Source organism: Pholcus phalangioides, unplaced genomic scaffold (genome assembly GCF_987345545.1).
Source record: "Pholcus phalangioides strain wild (caught in Gottingen) unplaced genomic scaffold, Ppha-v1.0 ptg000042l_1, whole genome shotgun sequence".
Taxonomy (NCBI): domain Eukaryota; kingdom Metazoa; phylum Arthropoda; class Arachnida; order Araneae; family Pholcidae; genus Pholcus; species Pholcus phalangioides.
In genome coordinates, this window is record NW_028301628.1 from 18,840,469 (window position 1) to 18,866,189 (window position 25,721).

A 25,721-nucleotide genomic window follows, 5' to 3' on the forward strand; every position below is an offset into this window, starting at 1 on the left:
TATGATAAATTTATAGCGTGAAAAAACAAAAAAATTATTAAAATCACCCAGGGCTGGAGCCTTGTCAGCCCACCTCTTGTGGGGGCCATGGCTGCACTTTTAGAAGCTTGGGTGATATCATAGAGCAAGGGATCTATGTGAAATTCAACAATATCTGTGCTATTTGAAATGGCCTTGCCTAGAAAACAGTTGTAAGCTGAACAGCTGATTTTGCTCTTTTTCCGGTTAATACTAAAAATATAGGATATCTTGAATACAAAGTATCCAGAAAAGTTTGCGAGCATAGAAGAAATTGCCAATGGGTAGGGAAACGGCTGCTTCAAAACGCAGTGAGTTGGAACGTATGGAAGAGAGTAAATAATCCTTTGCCGGATATAATCGCAAGAGGAAAACAAAAAAAAAAGGCAAGTACACTGAAAAATACGAAATTCCTAAAGTATTTGGATACACTCTGGTTGTCATTTTCAGAGAAAAATTTAACCACTATCGTGCTGACTGGGGATCCCACTTGGGTTGGTTACCAGATCTTTACTTACGGTTGTTCTCTCTCAGCGAAAAAAAATACGTCTGTCCAAGTCACGTCGTAGTCAGGACCAGAGCATTAACCAACCTAAGTAGGATCCCCGATCAGCGTGATGGTGTTTATATTTTTCCTCTGAATACGGTACCCATTTGTGTGTGGAAATGCGTTAGCAATTTCATATTTTTCCGTGTATTTGCCTTTTTCATTGTTTCTTTTCTGTAATTGCAATGTATTTCACGAAAAAGACATTGAAAGAACATGCTAAAAATGGGAGAAAAGTATTCAAATTTATCGTTGCAATCATCTTCATTCATGATTTCAGTTAGGATTACGTATTCAAGTAAGCTTCGTTAAATATACGGTGAAGAATGGGCCATTTCTTAAAAGATGGCCAAAATACTGAAAAATATGAGAATGTCCCGTGAAATATGTATCGTATGGTCATGCAATTTGTTATTCTCGCTTCAGGAAAGAGCCTCAGTTGATGAAATCCCTGAATAATGAAGTCAAGTGCTAGTTTTGTTTATTTCAAAGTTCTACACATTCACGTGTTTACGTATTTATTGCTGTCATTATTAGAAAGGAAGACTAACAATATATTAACCGAAAACGTAAATTTTCGTTGAAAAGGTTCAGTAGTTTTTGTTTTTTTTTTTTGTCCGAGGAGGAACGTTTTTTTCGAATTCCCGGTGAAATCATCAAAACAGCAAGTATGAATTTCGGCGCCGCACAGCCAAGTGCAGCATCGCAAACATTTGGTGGTGGCGGCGGCACAACAGGTAGACATTTTCGTTTAATCGGTTCTTTTCTAATCGTTACATTAATTAGTGAATAGTAATCGAATTTTTCTTTCTTTCGTGACAATTCTTATTTGATACTGAATGTGCAATTTTCTAGTCTTGGCCAAATTTTTTTGCTTTTGTTTTTTTTTTTGGCCAGTCGTTGAATCTTCTTTTTGTGCTAGATTTCATTTTAGATAATTGTGATTTTAATGAATTTCATTCCATATGACATGTCATATAATGTCCTTACAACGTTTATCAACCTTAGGCCACTCGAATTTTTATTAAACAGTTGAATCTTCCTATTGAATGAATGGCTGAACCCATTTCAAACGTGAGTAGAGTTCGCTGTACAGCTTTGGAAAGATTTACTTTAATTTAAAAACTTTATGAAATACACTGGAATTTGATTAAGATATGTAGAAACGGAACAGCTATAGTATAATCCCTTTTTGGTGGGGTGCTGTCAATTTTTTTTCCTTTGGCAAGAAAAAGTGCAGGCCATATAACATCATGAGATAGTATTCCTCTGCCGAAACGAGCGTGTCTGCTTTGCTACCGTGTTAGTTACGGTATTTTGTACAATTGCTGTACTGCCCATTTTACCAAATTATTTCCAAAATTATGTTTTGATTATTGCCATTAGTGTATATTTGTCTGTTAGCTTGTCTGTGTGTGTGTGCTTTGTTCAGCCATAAAAACATTTTCGACTAAGAATATATTTCTCAGATCCATTTCAGTTGGACCATATATGTTAACTTTTATTGGGTTGATTGAAAGCTAACTCAATGCAGATAATTTAAATTATCTTCTAAACTTTATAAAATTTTTAATTGCCTTTTTTTTTGTTTTCATTCGAATTACGTGTAGCTTTCAAAAGCCTTGGACTTCATTATTACCAATACAACTGCAACATAAAAACATGGGAAGCAAATATAGAAAAAACCTAATATAAAATGTCTGAAGCTATTATTTTGAATGCTAATATCAAAATACATCATAACTCGTTGAATTTTTCTTGAATTTAATCCATTTCTTAGCTTATAGATTATAAAAATATCACAGGTGCATGCCAGTGATACTAAAACAATACCATAAACAATAAACTCACTTGAAAACAGTAAAATGAATAACTAAAATTTGAATTAATCCTCTCACGTGCAGTAAATTTTGTGAGCTGATGTCATCTGCAAAAAAAAAAAGTAGAAGGGCATCACACAGCAGCTCTAGGACCCTACCCACTGAGCCATGGCGGCTTCAAATGAATGAGACAGTCCTTACTATATAGCCCTGGAAAAACATCTGGTAGTATGATGAGAAGTCATCAAAAGTGAAACGGAGTCCTTTCAAACGTCTTTTTTGCCAAAGAAAAAATCCCCCAACACATTGCTAAAAAAAGAATAATACTACTGCTGTTAAAAACAAAAAAAAAGATAAAAAACGAATGACAAAAACAATAACAAACAAAACGTTCTTAGACTAGATACAGGAATGAAAATGAAGCAACATATTATAAAATGAACAAAAGGGATATAAATTAAAACATGATTCTCGAATAAAAACTCTGAGTTATAAAAATCGGGACTCTCTTTTAAATTATACAACCATCAGTCTCTTGATATATTAATGCAGTAAATCCTGCCTTTAATGGAATTGCAAGGGACTAATTTTTTTTTTGTTGAACACAAGGTTCCGCTTAATGGCCAAGGTTCATTTGACATAATATGTAAAATTATGTAACGATCTCGTATGAAATTGAAAGAAAATAAAACTAAATTAATTGAAAATGAAATAAATAATTCAAAAATAATCAAAGTCATTTACATAATTAACCCTGCAATTAGAAAATATTTATCACTTGATATGATACATTATTTGTTAAAAACACATGCATACTGTATTTACTTCAACTTTACACTGTATGCAGTCCATTAAATATCATTGGCGAATAGCGAGTAAAAAATTAAAAACAGTACTGCTAATAAATAATTATTATTTTTTTCTTAGTGGTCAACTCCAAAGCAGAATATGCCAAAATCTGCTACGTATGTCGCAGAACAATCTGGAAGAATTTTAAGAAAAGTTTAGTGTAGAACACTATTATAGGAATTTTTACTGTCAGAACATTTCCAGTCAGCCAAGGGTTCGTTGCAGAACAATGTAAAACATTCTTCTTTGGGGATGGCAATAACAGAGTTTTCTACATGCAATTCATGCTCTGCTGCCTGACTTTCAGTAAACAGTTTTGCTTCAGAAATCATACCAAACATGTCCAAGCCATTGGGCTGTAAAGCAAAATCACTGCAGTTCCTTCAAGGTTTTCACAGCATCTGTGTAAAACTTTACCCTACACTGTTTTTTCTTTTGAAAATGAAGACATTCGTCTCATCATCTTCTTTTTGACTTTCTCTAAAATTTTCAATGAGAGTCAAAATTTGTCGTGGCTATTTTAATTTGTACATTGTCTATGTTTATGCAATCCTCAGCACTACGATCACAGAAAACAGTGTCATGTAACTTGCATATCTTTGGAAATTCAACCTTTTCACTGACGTCTGTAGAAAAGCCTGCTTTTCCGAAAAAATTTTGTTACAGTTTCAGGAAGCAACTACTGCCTTACTACATATGGCTTATTAAATTCACAAATACAGAAATAATTTTTGCTAATATCGTGGTGGATGATGAAGAACCCACATTGACGAGCAGAGATTACATAAAAATTTTCTGTAGAACACTTTTACATTTTGTATGATCCCTTGTTGTATTGGTCGGGAAACACTCATAGTGTTCGTGTAAAATTTTACTTTAAGAGGATTCAATTTTCCTTTCCGTTACTGCATTAGGCAGGTTCTGTTTAATCCAGATTTCTTAAATATGTATTTTGGCATTAAAATCACAGGACCAAATTTTTTTCATTGATGAAAGGTTTTTGCTTAATACAGATTTCATTAAAAACAGGTTTTAGTAGGACAAAAAAGCTCTCTGTGTTCAATAAAACCAATCATGGGATTAAATAAAAATTTAAATATGAATATACAACCTGAGAGAAAACATCCAAAATGGTATATTTCAAAAAAAAAAAAAAAAACACATACTGGGAAAATGATATACATGATACAATGAGATTAAATAAAAGAGCTCTAAAATGCTAGTGGAATCCTCCAGTGATGGATTGAGGTCAGTTGAGGCACCTGGCGTAAAAGAAAATTGGAGTTTTGTCGTTAAGTCCATTTCTGCAGACCCCAAAGCAGAATGTTTCATATTGTTCTACAACAAGCCCTCAACTGACTGGAGGCTAGCGGACTCAATTGATTCAAACACAATGACCAACATCAAACAAAAAGGAAATCACAACCTAAAAGCCAAAGGAATTAATAATTATAGAGGATAGAAAAAAAATGCTAGTCAAAGAACGTGGCCGACCAAGAAAAAGGTACTAACGGGCACCTTTTTCTTAGATTAAAGTAAGTTGCCAAAGAAGAAAAAGGGATATAGCTGAAGGGAACTACAGCTGTCTAAAATTCATTATGTATAACATGTCATGTAGTCATGTGTCCTTATGATTCCCAACTTCGAGGCACGAATGTGAGTCGATCTCCCTGTTAAAATGCCTTGCCACAGAGAGCAACAGGCCTACAACGATACAATTATTCAATCATTACACTTCACTCATAGTTTGAAAAATAGGTGGCAGATGGCAGCACTATAACAGGCATTACACAGAAAGAAGCTTCACATTAGGTTCACAACACAGACAAGTACATTCCAATGTACATTCAACACGTACCAATTCTTTAAAAGTTCCATAGAGGAATATGAATGAGGTGCATGTGGGGTTTAGTAGTCATGTGTCCTTATAACATTTATCAACCCTGGCCCATTATGATTCTCAAATGAATATTAAACACCAGAACCACTCTTGAATGAATGGCTGAACCCATTTTTGATAAAGATCTCTGTAGAATATCAAAAAGATTTGCTACTTAATTTGAATCCAAATAACTTCTGAACAACACATGCAACGCTATTCAATATTTCATTGGAAAGGTAAAGATTAAAAATTTCTAGTGATAAAGTGTTGTATGATGTCAACAGATAACACAGTAGTGTTACAAAGTATGATTTTTGAGCATCACGCAAATAGGCCAGACTTCAAAATCTGATTAACTTCCATACAACAAAAGCAAAGACAATGTTTAATATCTTGTGGGAAAGATTCACAATAGTGTTGCAAATATGAAATATGATTTTCGAATGTTAAGAAAGGGGTGGCAACTAAGGGAGGACAGGAAAGGGGGTCTGGTGCTCCGAGCACTATACCAGGAAGGGCGCTGAAGGGTACTGGCCCCAGACGACTCATTTCTAATTGCAGTGCAGGTCACAAAAATAGGTCAGATTAATTTTTGATACAAGTGAAGACCATGTTCAATATTTGATTGGAAAGATGAAAATTTGAAATTTCTAGTGATAAGAGTTTCATCTCAGTAAGATATTCATCAGATAGCACAATAGTGTCACAAACACAAACTACAAGAACTGTTGTATCAGACATAGAAAAAAGTATAGCTTAGAACCCAGCCTGTATCACCGTATATGAGATGTTGTTTGATTCGTCTGATTAAATTCTACGGGAATGTAGTGAAACAAAATAAATAAGGAGAATTCAAAAATAAAAATTATGTTCTAAAAATAATGAAATTTTTCATTTTTCTCAAAATAATGTGAGCAACTAATACATTGTTATTGAAACATTAAACACAATTTGAGAGAGTTAAGTAACCTGTGGGGGATTTAAAAAAAAAATCCAAGTCTTGGATGTTTTATTAATCATCATATTCTCGTTAAAAACTTACAGCCATGTTTTAGACTTAGTTCCCTTTAAAATTTGCCGCCGATGGCATGTGTTCCCTTACACCTTCATAATTTTGTCCCTGATATGATTATATATATAAAATATAATGCATTAACTTTTCTAGACTAGTCCCCAGTAGCTCAACTTGGACTCTCATCAGGAGGGTCCAGGTTCGAATCCCATTGGCGGCACAGTGGTGGTCAGCTGAAGTTAGTTTTTTGCAGTTTTCAAAGCATGAATGCTGAGCCTGTCCTCCATTTCAAGTCTCTCAACAGAGAGCAAGCAAACCTTATCACGATACTTACAACATGAATATTCAGGCCTATATGCCATCTTCACTTTAAAATATGGCATAAGAATAGCGGCACCAGTATAACATGAAATTATCATAACTCTGACAACATAAAATAGTGTAAATATTTTTCCAGAATAAGAATAAGCTATTGATAATGCATATTTGTGTAATCTGAGGGAGATAAATTGTTATTTTTCATAATGTATTTTTATGATGTTTTGATGTAGGTTTCGGTTTTGGTACTGCGTCAAATCCTACTCAAGGAAGCACCGGATTCTCATTCGGTTTTGGTACACCTGCCACTACTGGAACAAACTCTGGGGGTTTTGGTTTCGGAACAGGAGGGGCTCAGTCAGTTCCAAGTACAGGTTTTGCCTTCGGTGCTCCAACTGCTGCAACAACAACTTCGGCTCCAATGTTTTCTTTTGGTGGTTTAGGATCTCAGACATCCACAACTCCAACGTTTAGTTTTGGAAATATGGGTGCCTCAACATCAACTACACCATCTGGATTTTCTTTCAGTAAAATTTTTTGTCTAACCTAAAATTTATATTTAAGTCTTATTCATATTTCTGAATTAGATTTTTTTTTTTCTGTTTTAATCTTTTGATAGTGAGAATTAAACACTCGTCGTGAAGTTAGCATGTTAGTTTTAATGAGAATGAGAACAAGAAATGTTTCATTTGACCAGGATTTTCTTTCTTAGTACAAAGTAGTCTTACCAAAAATATTACAAAGCTTGCACGTTTTTAGAATAAAAAAAAAGAAAGCAGTGATTGTGTGTGTGTGTGCATGCATGCGTGCGTCAAAAAGTATTATGGAGATGGTGCAATATATATTCAAGGGTAGGGTTTAATTTGGAGGAAATTGAAATTTCCAGGTAAAGAAATGTTCATCAGCTTAAAGGTATGTTATCAATAATAAAATTATAATTTATTGTAAAATATACAATAAAAACAAATTAGGATAATTTGCCTTAGGGGAAAGGGAAAATTTATCCAAGTCTCATAAGGAAGACTAAGATTTTTATTAAAGGAAAGAAGCAAAAATCAAGAATTTTAATTATTAGTATTTCTGTGAAATTTTCTTTAAATCTCACGTGTGGTAATTTTTATGTAATTTTTTGGTTAAAATTATGTCCTGTTTGTCGCATCTGATCAAGCATAATTGTTTTCTAAGTTGTACAGTATATATTGTGTAATTTCTTATATTAATTTCTTAGGTGGACAGCCTACTAATGCTTTTGGTGCATCAAGTGGCTTTGGCACATGTACAGGCATGAACACAGTCGCTCCATCTAGTAAGAATATTTTTTATATTTATTAAACAAAAAAGTATCAGATAATCACAGAAATACACTCATTGCCATAAAAATTTGCACACCAAGAAATAATTGTGGGATCCAAACGAAAGTTGGCCTGAATGTACATGTCGGGCAGATATGCAAATGATTAGAAATGCAGCGTGATTGCGCATTGCGTAATGCCACTAGAGGGCATTGAACTTTGTTGTCCTTGGAGTATAAAACAGGTAAGCAGAGCTTGCTGGAGTGTATTTAATCGTTTGCAAAGGAAATGCTGAGGTAGACATGCCGTTACGCCGCCGTCGAAGACCATATGAGCAGTTGTCAGAGTTCGATAGGGGAAGAATCATTGGGATGATGGAAGGTGGGTGGTCAGCTCGGCGAGTAGCTCGTCAACTAGGCGGTTCTGATTTTACTGTGAGGAGGTGTTGAGACCAATGGATAGAAGAGACGTCATTTACACGACGACCAGGTTCAGAATGCCCTCGACAGACCAGTCGTCGAGAAGACCGTCACATCATCCGAAACGCACGCGTAGAGCCAACTGCCTCATTGGCCGCTATCCAGACACAGGCAGCAGCTTCACTACGGGCCCCTGTGTCCAGGGGTGCAAGAGCTGCGCTAATTGCGCCAAACTGCGCCGAAACGGTTCTCTTTCTACACGGTGCGCCAAGGCGCCGAATCCCTGCGCATTTGCGCCAATTCTTGTTTGTGGTTCGCGGAGGTACCGCTAATGCACTGTAGTACGTCAAATACCCTTAATTTAGGAAGAAGGCGCATGAAATTGTTGTTCACGGGACGCGTTCTTTCCGAGACACGGAAAAAGATACGGGGGGAGAATTTTTTTTTCACTTCCCACCATCTACCACAATCGCGTTATCTCGTGACCTTGGAAAGTAGTTATACTACCTTGAAGTATAAAGTCCTGTACTGTTATTGGTATAACCGGCGTTCTATCAAAGTCCCTGAATAAATATGCCAAATTTTCCGATTTCGGAGACCGTTTTTTCTCCCGCTGGTTATAGGCTATATGCTGAAAATAACGGTAATTTCGCGGCTGTCAACCTGCGTTCAAAGATGGCATACATCGAAAAGGTGATTGGTTTACTCGTTTAAATTACCGAAATTTTTCGGAGATCGTTGGGAAAAAATAGAATCTGTAAAAACTCCAGCAAAAATATTCATAGTTTTGTCATCTAGCCACTATGCGGTCGTGTGGTTATCGTCAGCTGTTGCCGATTGTAACAATTTCACATCGCGAAAATCCGGATTTGGCGAACGAGGCCGGCTCGAGGGAAAAAAATCTCTACCCATGCAGAACCTTTTTTTTGGCGCTACTGACCGCATGTTTTTGGTCGAGAAACCTTTTTTCACCCTTTCAACTCCATTTGGCACCCCTCCTTGAGCGGCGCCTAATATGGCCGCACGGTCCGCCACTGCATTGGTGGGGGAGGAGCATGCTCACAATAGTCAGAGTTTGTACTAGGAGCATGCTCATTTTACATAACTTCTGTGAGATACCTAATATATATTAATGTCCTACCTTTCCAAAACATGTTGTTGGAGAGAATGAAATATTTGCACCCTTTCTTGTTTTTCATACTCCATCTCGTGCATTGCTGGGATGGTAGATTACTCCCTCACGTATTGCTGAGAGGTTGTTTAACATTGTATCACCAACAGAACTATTGATTATGTGTGATGAATGGGTTGCACTACAATCCAAACAATTACAAGAAGTGAAATCAGTTCAGAGAATAGATAGATAGATATTGGGCAGACATATTCAAACTTTGTAACTTTGAAAGCTGCCCGAAGTTCAAAATTTTGCCAGTTTTGGCGAAGACTTTTTTATCTTCAGCATATGGTAACACAGATAGTGAAAAAGAGTTCATTGTTAACAAATAAATAAAAGTCTGTTCAAACATTGAAAAATCTGTCCATGCAATGCTTTAATGTTTAATGGAATAAGACACAAAATCTTATGTTCAAGGGCATAAAAAATAGTCATGAGATGCTGTACTTCGGAAAGTGAATCGTGATTCGTAATCTATTAACATGCTATTAGGTTGAGAAATTCTTTAAGTAAATAAGGTATTTATATTTTTCTCGTTTTTTGCATTTTGATTTTAAATTTAATAATTCCTTTAAATACTGTGAGAAGCCTATTTTTTTTTTTTCACGGAAACTCTTATTATATTCTGCACACACTTTTTTTGCTATATCAGGAGGAATAAGATTTTGGTGTTCAAGCAGCAGAAATTCTTGCTGCCTAGGTTTTGAGTATGCATGTTGCTTAATTTGAAAAGAGTAATAATTTTTATTCGTCATTCGTCGTTTTATTAATGACAGAAAAGATAATTCAGAAAAAATTTAAATGGATTTTAATTTGTGAAGGAAATTTATTTAGAATTATTTGTTCCAACCATTTTTGGCAAAACTTTTGGAATTTCACAGAAAAATTACTCCTTATATTGCAGATATAGTTCGTGTTTAGTTCTGCTCCATTTTCAAAATTTCTGCTCCAAAAATGAAATTTGCTGCTCCGAAATGGATGAGGGGCACTTGCACCCCTGCTGTGTCTTCCCGAACCATCGCAAGGCGCCTGGCTGAGGGACATCTGGTATCGCGGCGCCCATTACGTGTGCTGCCAATGACACCCACCCACCAACGCCTCCGTTTGGAGTGGTGTCGAGCACGACGGGATTGGACTGCAACGGAATGGAACCTGGTCGTCTTCAGCGACGAATCGAGATTCAACTTGAGCAGTGATGACAATCGTGTCCGCCGTGTGTGGAGGCCCCGTGGTGAACGCTTCAATCCTGCCTTCGCTTTACAGCGACACACCGCTCCCACAGTTGGTGTCATGGTATAGGGTGCCATTGCTTATGATACACGGTCACCCCTAATATTGATCCATGGCACAATGACAGCCCAGCGGTACGTCCATAACATCCTTCAGCCACATGTGTTGCCACTCATGGCAGGGCTCCCAGGAGCCATTTTTCAACAAGACAATGCTAGGCCACACACAGCAAGGATGTCACAAGACTTCCTCCGCCACATTACCACCCTTCCCTGGCCTGCTCTATCCCCAGATTTGTCACCAATCGAGCATATCTGGGATCATTTGGGACGGCAAGTTGGACACCCTACAAGGTTGGTCGAACTAGAGGCGCATTTACAGCAACTGTGGAACCAGATGTCTCAGGACATCATACGGAACTTGTATGCCTCAATGCCCACTCGTATCGCATCGCGCATTCTCGCTAGAGGGGGTCCAACAGAGTACTAAAACTTCTGTTCATCTGTAGTTTTTTCTGCAATAAATGATCCTTTTTCTTGGATTTTCTAATCACTTACTTATATCAACGTAGTACTTACATGTGTAAAATTTCGTTTCATTTTGACCACTTCTTCTGGGTGCGCAAATTTTTATGGCAATGAGTGTATATTACAGTTACAAATTTCTTGGAGGAATACAAATATATATTGTGGCCACAAGTTCTGAAACGGCCAGCCTTAGTAAGCTGACCTCACTTTCTGCTGAGTAAGCTACATCCAGAAAAATGACGAAAATTTTTTTTCGTAAAGATGCTGTGACTTTTTACACTCTGCTGCTTCTTCGTATAAGCTGCATTAATACATCTTATCAATATTGCTGTCCTAGGCAATTGCCTCCCCCCCCCCAGTTCTGGTCCTGCTCCTGAATCTTTTATAGTGGATAGCTGTGGCAATCCTATTGCAGCCATGTTGTGGTGCATAGGTGAATTTCAATAGGTGGAAAAGAAAGCCAAGCATATTTATTTATTATTCCTCGAGGAATTCAAGCATACCAAGTGTTAACCCACCTTTAGTAAGCATTCTAAAATTATTTTCAAGAAAAATTTAGGTTTATTAGATTGAATGTGATAACATAGAAATTTGTATAGTATAGGGTCATAACAAAATTGATGTTTGGTAAACCATAGGGGTTAAAAAAGAAGCTCTATGGTGTTCAATGATTATAGTTGATCATGTCCCTTTTTTTATTTACCTTTTTTTCTCCCCCAGAGCTGTATTGTGGGCTGTAAAGGGCCCCAGAGTTGATTAATCACTATTTATCTGTACATTATCATAATTGCTCTAATGCAGAAGTAGCCAACTAAATGTGAACATCCTGAACCTAGATATGGTTACATGAATCAAGGAGGGTAAGTACAGAGCTTTACCTTGGTTTTTCCTGTGTAGTTACAGCCAGGTGTTCCTTCTCTTCCCTTTCCAGTGAAACACTCCACAAACTCCGTACAATATGATGTAGTTACAGATAAAATGTTATTTCAAAAAAAATCTTTCCTCATTAATGTTATAATGCTATGTTTGTTTTTTTAATTTCCATTTTTGTTTGAATATTCAGCCACAAATGCTCAGATGGGTGACAATTATCTTGTGAACCTTGTGTCAGCTGTATCTTATCCTGTTATTTATGGAGATGGACGAGATGCTATCATTGGACAATGGAACAAATTACAGGCAATGGCAGGAGTGGGTAAAGGATATTATTCGCCTACTGCTCCACCAGTTGAGTTCACTCCTGAAAATGTTTTCTGTCGGTTCAAGGTAAGTGTTTAATTAACAAAGATAAGATGAATGCTCTGGTAGTTTGATATTTCTACAGATGGATATTGTTATAGGCAAAAAAATTGACAGATTAAATAAGAATCATGAGACAGAGTGCTGGATTTCACTGGAACAAAATTTTAAAACAATAAAACTAATTTTTCTTGGAGCTATTATTTCTAGTGTAACAATTGTGTATTTTTTTGCTGCCGCGCAAGAAAAGCATTAAAATATGTTGTGCGCTTAATTTAAGAACCACATACAAGGTTGAAATGACATAGCCAGTCAAAATTGCTTTTGGAATGTGGTTGAAACTATTGGAATACATTTAAATTGTCTTAAACAAATGTAGTAATAGTTTTAACTATTCTTTCATATTCTTTTTTTCATATTTTAACTTCTTTCATATTAAATTTAAAATTAAGATTGGTTTTTACTTTTAACAAGCATCAGAATATGTTGGGGTTTTTTTTGAAACAGGGATGCATTCACTTTGACCAAGTGTGATTCTAGCCTGTTCAAAAAACCTGTTTCAACCATCCTGGTTGATATCAGTTTTGACCATGCATAGTATCATACCACCCTCTTCTCACCGCAGGCCAGGCAAGACCACAAATAGTAGAGGACGGGGGACCAAGTGCTCTGGGTGTTGAGTTTATTGTTTTTCCATTCAAAATTACGTGAAGGATATGCTAAAATAGACTCTAACCCCTGGTGACAGAGCAAATTTTTGTTTCTAGTTGCAGCTCTAGCAGTAGGTTCTGCAACTGCTAGTCTATTTAAGTTCACTTAGTTAGACCACTTTATTATCTTGATGTTATTTATTATTTTAATAAAATAAAAATAATAAGAGAAACATTTTTTCTTTAATTCCTAAAAATCAGTTTCAAGACCATATTTGGCCAGTTTTGACTACATCCAGACGACTAAAGCCACTTTTAGCCAGTATCCTGGTCAAAATGTCAACCCTCTCTCTATTAGGTACAAATAATAGTCTTGAATTTCATTCGGAAAAGGAACATTTAACTAGGAACTCACGACTGTCCAAAACCTCCTAGTGGAAACCAATTGGATTTTTTCTTTTGATGTTATAATGGCATGCTATTAGAGAACCACAAGCAGTCAACTGTCTAAATCTGAAATCTGCCTGTATAAAAGTGTCATTTGATCTTTGTGCTTAATGTTTTACTGATGATTTTGTCAAGCTCGTAGTTGAAGCAGGAAAACCTACAATAAATTGGTATATCAATCATACAACTTTACATAAACTTTTTTCTTTTTCAAATTTCACAATGTTTGCGTCTGCTTATAAACATTTTAACTTTGTGTGTGTGTGTGTGTCATATTTTCATGTATGGCAATGAAATGAAGGTTTTGGACATTTTAGGATATAAAGGTTTGGATTATATGGTAAAAACATGTAAAAAAGATGAAATATGAAAGTATACTGACCCTAAAAACATATATTATTGTAAAAAAGAATGTATTTTTGTTTTAAGATAGAAAATTATTTTAAAATTTTAAAAATGCGCTGAGGACAGCCTTCCTTAAATAAAAATTTGCTCAATCTAATTTTAAAAGAATCTGTTGATGAAAAAATGAAAAACAGAGTAGCAACTTTTTATAGCAACAAATATAAATAGAAAGTGACAAGAGAGAGAGAAAAAAGCTTGGTGTCAAATGTATTTGATACAAATTTTTGGGGACACAATTTGGGCCAATTTCGTGAGAATCACCTAGATATGAATTATAATTTCACAAAGAAAAGCTACAACTTCCATGATTTAGAAAGCAATTTTCCGACTTTTGTGCCTTGCAATAATCTGACCCATATGATAACTTTTATCCACTGTTGTATTTAAAAAAATCTGAACGTAGCCTATATGTAAAACAATTTTTATTTACTTACTGAATATCGTATCAATTGCCATTTGTAACCAAAACATTGTTCAAGTGACAATCAACAGGATTATACATGATAGTAAACTATATTTCAGACACTAGGCTTGCATAGCCCCTTATATTATAAGTTTAAGTTTACTCAACTGATTTCCGTAATTGAGAGAGGTGTGTGTGTGTGTGTGAGAGAGAGTGAGAGTATTAAGTGATTATAAGAATTTTTTTTATTTTAATTGTCAGGTCATTTTGTTACTTCTATATTATATGTAATTTTTCTGTTGGCTAATGTTTCTTATGCTACCCCTCCACCCCTTCACCATTTCAGGCAGTTTGTTTCAGTTGTATACCTACTGCTAAGCCTGAAGATGGGTTGGTTTGCCTTGTTTTCAACAAAAAGGAAGATGTGATTCGAAGCCAGCAACTACAAATTGTAGAGGGTCTCAAAACATTTTTTGGAAGCAAGCCTAATATTGGTGTTTGTGTTGAATCCATAAAAAGTGCACCTGAGGATAAGTAAGTGTATTTGCAGTCGTAATTTTTGGTAAGGAAACCTTGACTCTATTTTTCTTTTTTTAGTGCTAGGTTTTCAGTGGGTTGTAATTGTAATCGATTGTATGCTTAGCACCAATACCACACACGTTGTCCAAAATAATTTTTTTTCTTTCTTTGGACTTCACTATAAATTTTTCATACAGTTTTTGTATTATTTTAGTGTATTTGACCTAAAATAAGCAGATATAAAAGAAATATGAGTTCTATAACAGTTTAATTATTAAAATTTTGAGTTTAAAAAACATTTGTCATTGAATTGAATCAAAAACCTTGCTAGAGTAGCTTAAAAACTTTATATTGGCTGTTAATGTGCTAAAGCCATTCATTTTCAAGTAGAGTGTCATCATTTCTTCTACTCTATAGGACAGAGGTTGTGATATATCTTGTGGAACAACCAGCTGCTGGCACAGCTGTTAGAGTCAAACCAATGGATATATGTAATTACTTGCAACAACCAAGTTTGAAACAGAATTTGACAAATATGGGAATTTTGAGTGTTTATACTAAAACATGTATGACAGCAGAGGAAATGCAGAATTATTTGGATCATCCGCCTGCAGGTCTGTCTTTATTTTTTGTAGACATTTTGTTTCAGTATTCATGATGTTACCAGTATAATTGTAAAATTTTCTCTGTAAATATGTGCTTGTGAGATGTCCATATGGATTCTTTAAAAGAAAAGGCATGCTAGTGACTGTAAATATTAGTGTGAGCAATTGTGGTATGATTGTTGTTTCAAGTTGTCGATGTGCCTAGCAACGTTCCATCTGTTTCCTCTAAATGCACATGTCTGTTTCATCTGCTCTCAAAATGGCAATATGTCATATCCACTTATGGTGTATTTCATTTTTCATGCATGGAAGCGTTTTCACCACCTGCAACTTGAATGGAACAGCAGTGCCTAGAATGTTCTTGAAATAAAGATTTTACAGTGATATCTTGGCTTTGTTTTGTCTAATAAAGATGTTTTACATGGTTTTCTTAGAATTTTCTAAAATGATACAGCTGCATCATGAGCTGAATTTTTAAGCCAAACATCATCAGAACAACTCAAACCTGATGAATCTTAGTCCTCCTTAGAATCCTGTTCTACACATACCCGTATTTCTCTTTCAGAAAGCTATCCAGCCATTTCATGTAAAATGAAAGGTTTAACTGAGAGAAAATGCATAAAAAGGGGGGGGGGTTAATTTTCAATGTGCACTGTAAAACTTTCAGCATTAAACTGAGTGATTCAGACATTCCAGGAATTAATCTTTCCTGTCTGCATTTATAAGCAGGAGAAATGAGATGATCACATCATGTAACATAAAAACATGTATTTCATTCCATACTATGACTCAAACCTGACTGGATTGTGTACATGAAGAAAAAAGAAAAATATCTTTGAAGTCTCATCTTTCTAATGAATTCTGTTCATTCAATTTTGAACCTGTTCATTTCAGCCTTTAGTCAGATTTTGTCTTTTTTACTAGTGCTTTTTGCTGTTTTATAAAACTAGATTTTGGAGAGTACCTAGAATTTTTTCTTCTAAATTTAATTTAAAAAAATATAAATGTACCTTATAAATTTTATAAGGTACAGGCACCATTCAGTAGTAGTATATATATGTTTTTAAATTATGTTTATTTAATTGAAAAGGCAAAATTTTGTTTTAGCATAGGAATGACCCAAATTATGATTTAAAACTCTGGTTATTTTAATTTTTTTCATGTGCTATCAAAATCAGTCTGATGCTACACCATGAGCTATTTTTCACAGCTTGAAGTTTCAATTTGACAAGGTTTCCATGGCCATTGTCAATTGAAACCAGGTTGGTCTGATTTTGCTTAACCTTAAAAAATCCAGGTGAAAAAACCCAACAAAAACTACACCTTAAAACTGCACTTACTCGCAAACAGTATGCTTTCTAATGATGTTATTACATTGTCATACTCTGTCTGTGGCCCCCACAAGGGTGGGGCTTGCAGGGCTCCAGCCCAAGATAAATGTTATTATTTTTGATTTCTTTTTACTCTATAAATTCATTATGAAGGGACCCCACGAAAGATCTCTGCCAAGGGGTCCTAGCTCCAGGATGTGGGGGGAGGGGGTCATGACTCTATTTTAAGAAAAACACATAAATAAATCTACGCATTCAATGTTATTTAAATTATATTTCTTCCCATTATATTTTAAATGTGTTTTTTTACAAGTAAAGAAAATAAACATTTTCATGAATGTTTTCTAACTCACAATTACCAATCCTTTTCAATAACACCTTTTGAGATTTGAGTGATCTATAACTAATTTCACTAATTTCTTTGCTTTTTCACATCCAAGTTTGTTTCTCAATTTTGACCATACTAAAGTAGAAAAAAATGCGCTCCATTGATGCAGATGTGGATGAATGCAGGTCTTCCAAAAATTTTCAAAAGTCTGCATTTAAAATCCTATTTTTTTTCTGCATTGCAATGCATGATTTTCCACCACTTTTTTGCTTCAACTGACTCTATCACGTTTTGTGAAAACATTGTTCCTGGATAGAAATCTTCATCTTCTATTTGAAACATCTGTAGTTCAATTATAAATTCTGTATTCAGTTTTTTGATCCATTGTTCAGCGGACTCTTCTTGTTCCTTCATTAATCTTTTTCCTCTCAAAGCAGCAATCATATTTGCCAGGAAATGAAATGGAGTTAGTGCTTTTTCAAAGTGATGTGCAACACACTCCTTGTACGAAGATAATTCTTTACTTTCCAATACGTCTAGCCATATTTCTACTGTCTATCTAAGAGTATAGCTATCTCTTTGTAAATTATCTAGGGCTTTACCAATACTCGATAACTGCACTTGCAAGTTGACACTTTCTCTATATAATCCTTTGTTATCTAAAAACATCAAAATACTTTTTTAATTTCTTCTTTATGTTCAATGGGTATTTCTATGTATTTTTGGTAATTATGGATGAATGAAGAAAAGCAAGCTTCTTCAGAATTCCACCTTGTTTCATTAGGTAATTGCAGCTTTTTCCCATAAGCCACCCAAGTGGTCTATGGTATTGTCTAAAATATTTTTGTATTTCTACTACATATTTTACCACATTTTTAGGGGTGATATTTTCAACAATAAGATTCATAAAATGGGAACAGCCAAAAGCAAAGGACATGTGGATGGTTTGGACAATTATGTCATGAAATTTTTTCATTTTGTTATAACAAACAGCAAAAACACTTATTATACTCTTGCTTGATAGTATCCATAACCCTTTCAGCTATTTTCGCACAGAATTCTGCTGCTTTCTTGTGTGAGCCACATTCTACAGCATCTATTAAGTGGGTGCTTTTGCCAGTGTGGATACTCACTGTGATGATGGAGTCAGCATTTGCATTTGACAACCATCTAACATCAGAGTGATAGTTGAATTTTTTAATTCCTATGCCTCATCTAATAATGATCCAACTAATTTCTTCCTATTAGGAGGGATATAGCCCGACAAAGCATTAACCATTTCTCTAAATGCATCACTATCGGCTGTTTTAAAAGGCATATTATTAGCATAAAAAAATTCTGATACTTTTCGATCAAGAACTAACCTCTGGCAGTCACTTGTTTTAACAATAAATATTGGCCTTTAGTGTTTCGGTTTTGATGTTCCAGCATCCACAATAGTATTTGAACTTCTGTATGTAGAAGCATCTTCAAAAGGTTGATTTTTTTTTTCAATGAAGTAGATGTCTTTTCACTGCATGAAGATTCATTATCATCATTGTTTGATGAACACGAAAACAAGGAATGAGCTTCCAATTTCTTGCATTTATTCACATGAGCAAGAATTCTTTCCACTTTTACACTAACTATGGTATTGCAAAACTTACAAGTCACTTGCCATTTGTTATCTTGCCATTTATTCATCATAGTCCATTCAATGGACTGTTTTCTTCCAGAACCTTCAGTCCTTGGCATCGCTGACTAAATTTTACTACCAAAATTTACACTTCTCTCAAAGTAAAATTTTAGAACTTGGACAGTTTATGCACACAACTTATCCAGCTAAGCAGCAGAAAGAAATGGTGAAATGCTGTATCCAGGAGGAAACATCCATTATTCAGTCCAGTTGGATTGATCTGTTTCAGAATTTAGTTGCTTACAAATAGTTTGTTAGGGTTTTTGTTTTTTAATCACAGTTCTAATAAACTGCTATACTCCTTCTTCTTATCATTTGGGAACTGTGTTTCTCCACTAGAGGTGTTTGAACTCTGGTTACATTTTAAGCACACATGAAACCAGCTAAAATTTTTATCAATGTTGATTTAATGTTCTGTGCTAATTATTACTAACTTACTTATATACATAATAATTGTCATAAATTACCCACCTGGAAAAAACCTGGATTGAAACAGATGTTTTTAAGGCAAGGAGCTGGCGTAGATAAAATTTCATTTTCTTCTCAATATTTTATCAACCACCAGTGTTGGGAGTAACATAAACTTGTACTAACGACAGTCATTTCCTCAGAAAACTTTTCTTTCAATTTGTTCTTCAAACTGGTAGAAACACAACAGAATACAGATATTCTTTTGAAATCTTTTGTGTGACTGTTATAGTTTGCATCAAGCACATTATAGTTCTTTAAAATGCTTTTTAGAAAATAATACAGTCAAGCCTCAATATCCAAACCTCTTTATTTTGAAAATCTCTAAGTTTTTTAAATCTGGAAAAAAAATGAAGTCCTTCACTGGAAGATCGGGGATCGTTTTATTTTTGTTCTCTTCTTTTTTATAGTTTATTCTCATTATTACTGTTTTGTAAGATGGCAACAGTTAAGTTCAAAACATCGTGGTAACAAGTCGCACATGTATGTAGCTCGCATGTTTTATATTTGAAGAAATTAAATCTAATTCTAAAATGTCGTCTCATAATTCCGAACAAGCGACCGCGAAGCAAGCCCCAAAGAAATCAGCAGGTGCATATTGTGAAGCGCCATTCACTTCAAACATTGTACCAACAACAATGTTTGCCAATTTGAATGGACGTAGTTTTCTATAGTTATTTGCGGTATTTTTCTTTTTCTGAAAACAGGTTTTTTTTATTGTCGCTATAACATATTTGTAAAACAGATGATGGGATATATATTTTTGTGCTTATCACTCTCTTTAGATTTAAGCAGGGGTTTTTAATGTTTCAAGTACTGTTTATATCCATCATCAGAAAAAAAGTGCATGCATATGATGCATCCAAAACCTCTGACATTCATTCTAACTTAAATAGGGAATGAAGTTTGCACACCCATAATATCTACAGTGTGATTCTCTCTTATTCACATTAATGAGATGTTTTTTACTTCTTTTTAAATTCTCAGAGATGTCTTACTGCTAATGCACATTCTAATCATGGGCACAGATATGGGCAATGTCACTCCCAGCATCAATGTCAGAGCTGACTAAAGTCTATCTCTGCCTGTGATAGCAACCTTGGAATTAAAATCCCCCCCCCCCACTCTTTTCTGTTATAGCTTTTGGCAACTAATACTATTATTTTCACAGAGATAAAATGCATTGAGAAAATTTAATTCCATTAATACATTCACTTCCAATCTCATGCCAGCACCTGATGTGGCCATTAACTACTAAACCATATATGTATCTCGTCCATATTCCTCTGCAGAACCTCTAGCCATTAACTATGAACACCACATGACCAGCAGTGGTGTAACCCTATTTCGTTATCATTCTGTGATGAAGAGAAGGATGGTAAAATAACTTTTGTTTCAGGTCTTGATCATCAAGTATGGGAGAATGCCATAAAAGATAATCCTGATCCTAAAAAACTGATGCCAGTTCCTTTGATAGGATTTTCTGATCTACATAAACGAATGAAGTATCAAGATTTTGAAACTAAACAACATGAAGAAAGACTAAATGTAATTATCTTTACCTTTAACCCATTTGTAATATTTATTTCACATCATTAACATTGCTCTGATGTTACAGTATTAAGTTTATTATTAAAACTTTACCTTTCATTGTCACAACATTGATCATTGTCACGATTGATTTTTGTAAGGTCAAAATTAGTCTCTTTGTTCATCTAATACAGTGTAATTCTCCAAGCATGACACTTTTTTTTACATTCATTCTTATCTGCAGATGTCGTGAATTTTATTGTAACACTGGGTTGAAACCCTTCAGGAAGATCATCATCATGTGCTTCTATTTGCAGAACAAATAAATAAAATAAGATCCCTTTGATTGATCCTATTCAAAATCTACGAGTGATGTAGCTCTGGGATCCTATTGGGGAGAAAATAAAAAACCTTCCAGTCCCAAGTTCCTCCCATACTCGCACAAATCAAGAGCGGTAATTTGCTCAGAATGTTTTTAAAACTAAATACAGTCGATGCTGGTTTTTACAAACCCATGTAGACATGGTAATTAGTTTGTAAAATTGAGAGTTCGCAAATGGGAGAGACGAAAAAAGTGCAGGAAATAAAAACTGAATTAGTTTTCCACATTTATTGATGATTTTTTAAAAAAATTGTTTATTTTTGTTTGCTTCATCACAAAATTTTTACAAAATTCCATGGAATTGACAGAATAAAATTTTGCTCAAATTCCGATTCTGTGAAATATTTTCGGTATAGCTTAACGCCTCTGGAATCACATTATTACAAACTTATTTAAGGATTAGTAAAGTATTCATTGCAACGAGATTTGCTATAATGGTATTCATTAAAACAAGATTTGACTGTATAACACATTTTAGTTTGCATAGAAATATGTTTCTTGTTATTTAGATTATTAGGGTAGAAAAAACTGAATATATTGATAATAAGTTTTAGACAGTTTAAACCAGTTTTTGACTTTTGTCATGTTATTAACCCAATCTTAGTTTGTGTAATTATGATTTGCTATGCTAAAATTATGCAAATTGAGCTTTGAAAGAAAATATCTGGTGTTCTCACACTTTATGCTATTCAAATTAATTTTTTCTGGATGTGCTTATGAAAGTGGTTCTGGTTGATTTTTGATTAGATTTGCTTTGTCCTGAGAAGAATATGTTGAAAGATTCTCCACCTTTTTTGAATGTTGAATGGAGACTAATCAAAGATATTGCCAATTTTCTTTTCTTTTTTTTTAAGCTTTTATAGTTGAGAAAAAAAGCTGCCAAAAACATCATGATTTCACTAGAAAAAAATGATAATTTTCAATTTATTATTCTTAAAAAATGTTTCGTATTTGTATTTGAAAAAAGAAAAACTATGTACAAAAATATTTAAGAATGAATATTCGTGTAAATATTTCTTTATTTGATAATTATTTCTAGGTAATCACTGAAGATATCACCGAGCTCAGCAGTAGGCATACAACTGCATCAATAAAAGTTGCTGAGTGCAAAAGGAAACTTCTTGAGCTGCAACACAGAGTGCTGAAAACATTAGTCCATCAAGAAATCACCAGAAAAATGGGATTTTCTATACAATCTGATGAAGAGCAGTTGAGAATAAATCTGGAAGCTATTCAGGCTGAACTCAGTGCTCCAACACAATTTAAAGTAAAATTTTACTGCTGACTTTGCATTCAGAATTTCTCTAGTAATATATATTGCATACATAAAGAATATAAATAGCTATTTCAAGTTAAAATTTCAATCAATCTTATCATTGAAGATGTTCATCACATTAGTGAGAGTCAAATGTTGAGTTTATTTATGCATTCAGGATAGCCAAATGGCTTGACACTGTTTCATTGTAGCACTAATGATGGTCATGAAAGTCCAATATGTGCCATTAATCTTGTTCGAGTTTTGATTTTTTGACTTTTATAGTCCGTAAAGATTCACCACACATGCTCTGGAAAATTAAAGTGAAAGGGGGTGAAAAATTGGTATCTTAGTTACTTATCACAAATTTATCAGATAGTTCATGTATTTTTTGTGCTTGACAAAATAGTCTATTTTTTCGTGAAAATTTCACTTTGTTTTTAGGGTATTGCTATGCATTGAAAGATATCTGTGCAAACTTACATCATTAAATCACATGTCTCAAACAAAAAATTACAGTATTTTTTTTAAAGCTGAAACTTTTTATTTAAAAGCACGGCAGATTATCGAATATTACCAAACTATAGAATAGTTTGGGGGTAGGTGGTAGAAGCTTTGGGTTTAGTATAGGATTGTATGTGTTTTCGTGAGTTGGGAGCAGACCTTCCAACTCTCTGGATTTTTCACCCTTCCTCCGGCTCTCCAGATTTTAGCAGAAAATTAGATTTGGAAGAAATTTTTTTTTAATTTCTTTTTTGGATCAAAATTTTTTTTATATTTTCCCTGAGTTTCCACAATGTCATGACATCAATGACTACGGTCAACATTGGGAAAAAACCTATAGATGGCAGCCGGAACCTACCTACTCGGTTGAAGATGTCACTTCCATAGAGTAGGCATCAAAAAATGTCTTGGTGACTGCATTCAAGCAAACTGGCAATGATGTGAATTTGTTTACTTAGCATTTATCAGGGAAATAGTCTTGGTTGCCAACACATCCCTGTATAATTATTATTGTATTCTATCAACAACCATGCGACAAACACAATAACAGAGAGAGATTGATTGTACACCACATGATATGTGATACCACTGGAGCTGTTTTCTTCAGCATCTTTATATTTTGAAGGGTTTTTTTTTGTTTTCTCTGATCAAATATCTTCAAAAATAAAATATACTACTACTTTTGAGTGTTTATATTCCCAAGATTATCCATCTCTTACAGCATCTATGATGATTATATTCTGCTCAAGGGCTACTCAGGACCTGCCTGTGGGGGGCACTTTTTTTCAACCGATTAAAAAAAATTAGTTAGGTGGGGGGGGGGGGTCTTCGGGAGAGTCTCTGGATTTTTGGATTCCAAAAGTTGGCATGTCTGTGTGTAGGTTCTTATCATGGCAATAAAATGACATGTAAAAGTACGCTTGCTGGATTTTCAAGTAAATTGCTGAATTTCTGTGAGAAAATTACAGGATTTTTACCTTTTAAAGATAGGCAGGTCTGGTTGGATGGCAATGAGAATCAAAATTTTCTGAAGTGTGCACGGAAAAAAGGTTTAGGAAACTATGCTCTAGACCAGCAGTTCTCAACCCTTTTTGACTCGTAGAGCCCTTTTTAGTATCTATTTTCTATGGCGGAGCTTCATAGGCCTCGTTTATTTATTTATAAAATTTACAGTTTCATTTTATTTTCCTTGAGTAGCCAGAGCACCGATTGAAAAGACCCTCTGTGAGAGACTTCCTGCGGAAGGAATGTGCTCTGCTCCCATCCTGTCAGTTCTTTGTTGTACCTCTATATCAGAAAAGATTCCGACAAGGAGATGGGTATCAAACTTGTGACAACTCTGAATGACTATGTCTTTGACCTAGACCACAACATTTATCATCAAAATCATATAAACTGAGTTCCGCTGTAGTTATATGAATGACATATTATTTACATATGTATATATATTATTTTTGTGAAATCAAATATCCAGTTTTTTTTCATGTTTGAATTTCAAATCAAAAGTTTTTGTTTTTTCTTAGTGTTTTTGTATATTCAAATTTTTTTATTTCTGTAGGGACATTTGAAAGAAATGATTTCCAGAATACATATGCAAAATTATCAAGGATCTTTCGGAAGTGATGGGGAAAGGCGTTACTGCATGGATGAAGCTGCGAAACAACAAATAAAAGAAGTGTGTAAAGATATGTTTTTTCAATACTTATTTTCTGATAAAATGTTGGTAGAATTTTCACATTTGTTCATCCTGCCCATCAATATATTTTTTCTCTTCTCAACAGCACCTTCGTTTACAACAAGAGGGAATTTCTCACTTGATAAATATAATAAAAGAAGATATGAAGGATTTGAAAACAATTGAAGATACTTCCAGAGCAACAACCGAAACAAACTGAGTTCGTTATGAAATTTGGTATTATCTGTATAGTATGTATTGACATTTGGACATGAATATGTTATATCCATTGTGTGAATTATCTGCATTAATTCAAATTGCAAATTAAAGTTTTTCATCTTTAAAAAAATGAGGAAAATGCCTATTGTAATATTTTTTTATAAGTAGACTATTTTAATAAGTCTTTCAATGCTTTTTTTTTCCTATTCATCACACTACTTCTAACCACAAACATACTGAATACTAAAAGAATTATTAAAATTCACTTCATGCGGTTTTTTTTAATATGGTTTGAACCACACATGGAGATGGGATTTTTTTTTAAACAATATTTTTTTAATTTAGTGTTCACTTTGAAGAAAGTTGTATATCAGGTGCAGATTGCAGAAGAATTAAATTGTACATTATCAACCATAGAATCTGACATGCAGATGAGCTGAAACTCTATGCTTATTGTGGTAAACTTGTTTTCCCCAGTAGCATCAAAATATGTATTATGGAAAAGATGTGTTCAAAAAAAAAAAATAAATAAAAGAACTTCTATCCAAGATTCTAGTTTCAACACACACTGAGAATGGTTGAGATATATCTCTACATATGTGTTGATGTGATGCTTACTAAATTCCGGGTTGCTTTAACAATCATTTTTATGATTCCCGGTTCTCAGATAAGAGCATAACCAGAGTCCAAAGTTTTCTTTTGCGGGGGGCATTGAATTTGATAGTAAACTTAATCACGCGACATGTTTTTAAAAACTTTAACAGCCATTTTTCCATATTTTGCAATGGGAGAGCAGGTTCCCAAGATGCCTGAACTATAAGCGTCCTGGTTCCTGGTTTTTTATCTAGACACAAAGTAACTTTCAGTAATTAATATCCGATCTCTCATTTGAAAAGAGTCTCTGCAGAGAGCAAGCAGACCTGCAGCACGATACTTACGTAGCATAAAAATTTGAGTATTTACCAATGTCATTTCAAAACATGGAAGACAGATGACAG

General features: G+C 34.4%; 1 protein-coding gene across 1 annotated transcript; it reads left to right on the forward strand.

The window, feature by feature from the left end:
- The first annotated feature begins 1,031 nt into the window (after window positions 1-1,031).
- Window positions 1,032-24,846, forward strand: Nup54 (nuclear pore complex protein Nup54). Its single transcript, XM_089254970.1, has 10 exons — window positions 1,032-1,302; window positions 6,680-6,973; window positions 7,675-7,752; window positions 12,152-12,354; window positions 14,579-14,766; window positions 15,169-15,365; window positions 20,558-20,706; window positions 22,110-22,337; window positions 24,388-24,504; window positions 24,611-24,846. The coding sequence occupies exons 1-10, from the start codon at window positions 1,236-1,238 to the stop codon at window positions 24,722-24,724; spliced, it is 1,635 nt and encodes a 544-aa protein (XP_089111096.1). The 5' UTR covers window positions 1,032-1,235; the 3' UTR covers window positions 24,725-24,846.
- The last annotated feature ends 875 nt before the right edge of the window (window positions 24,847-25,721 follow it).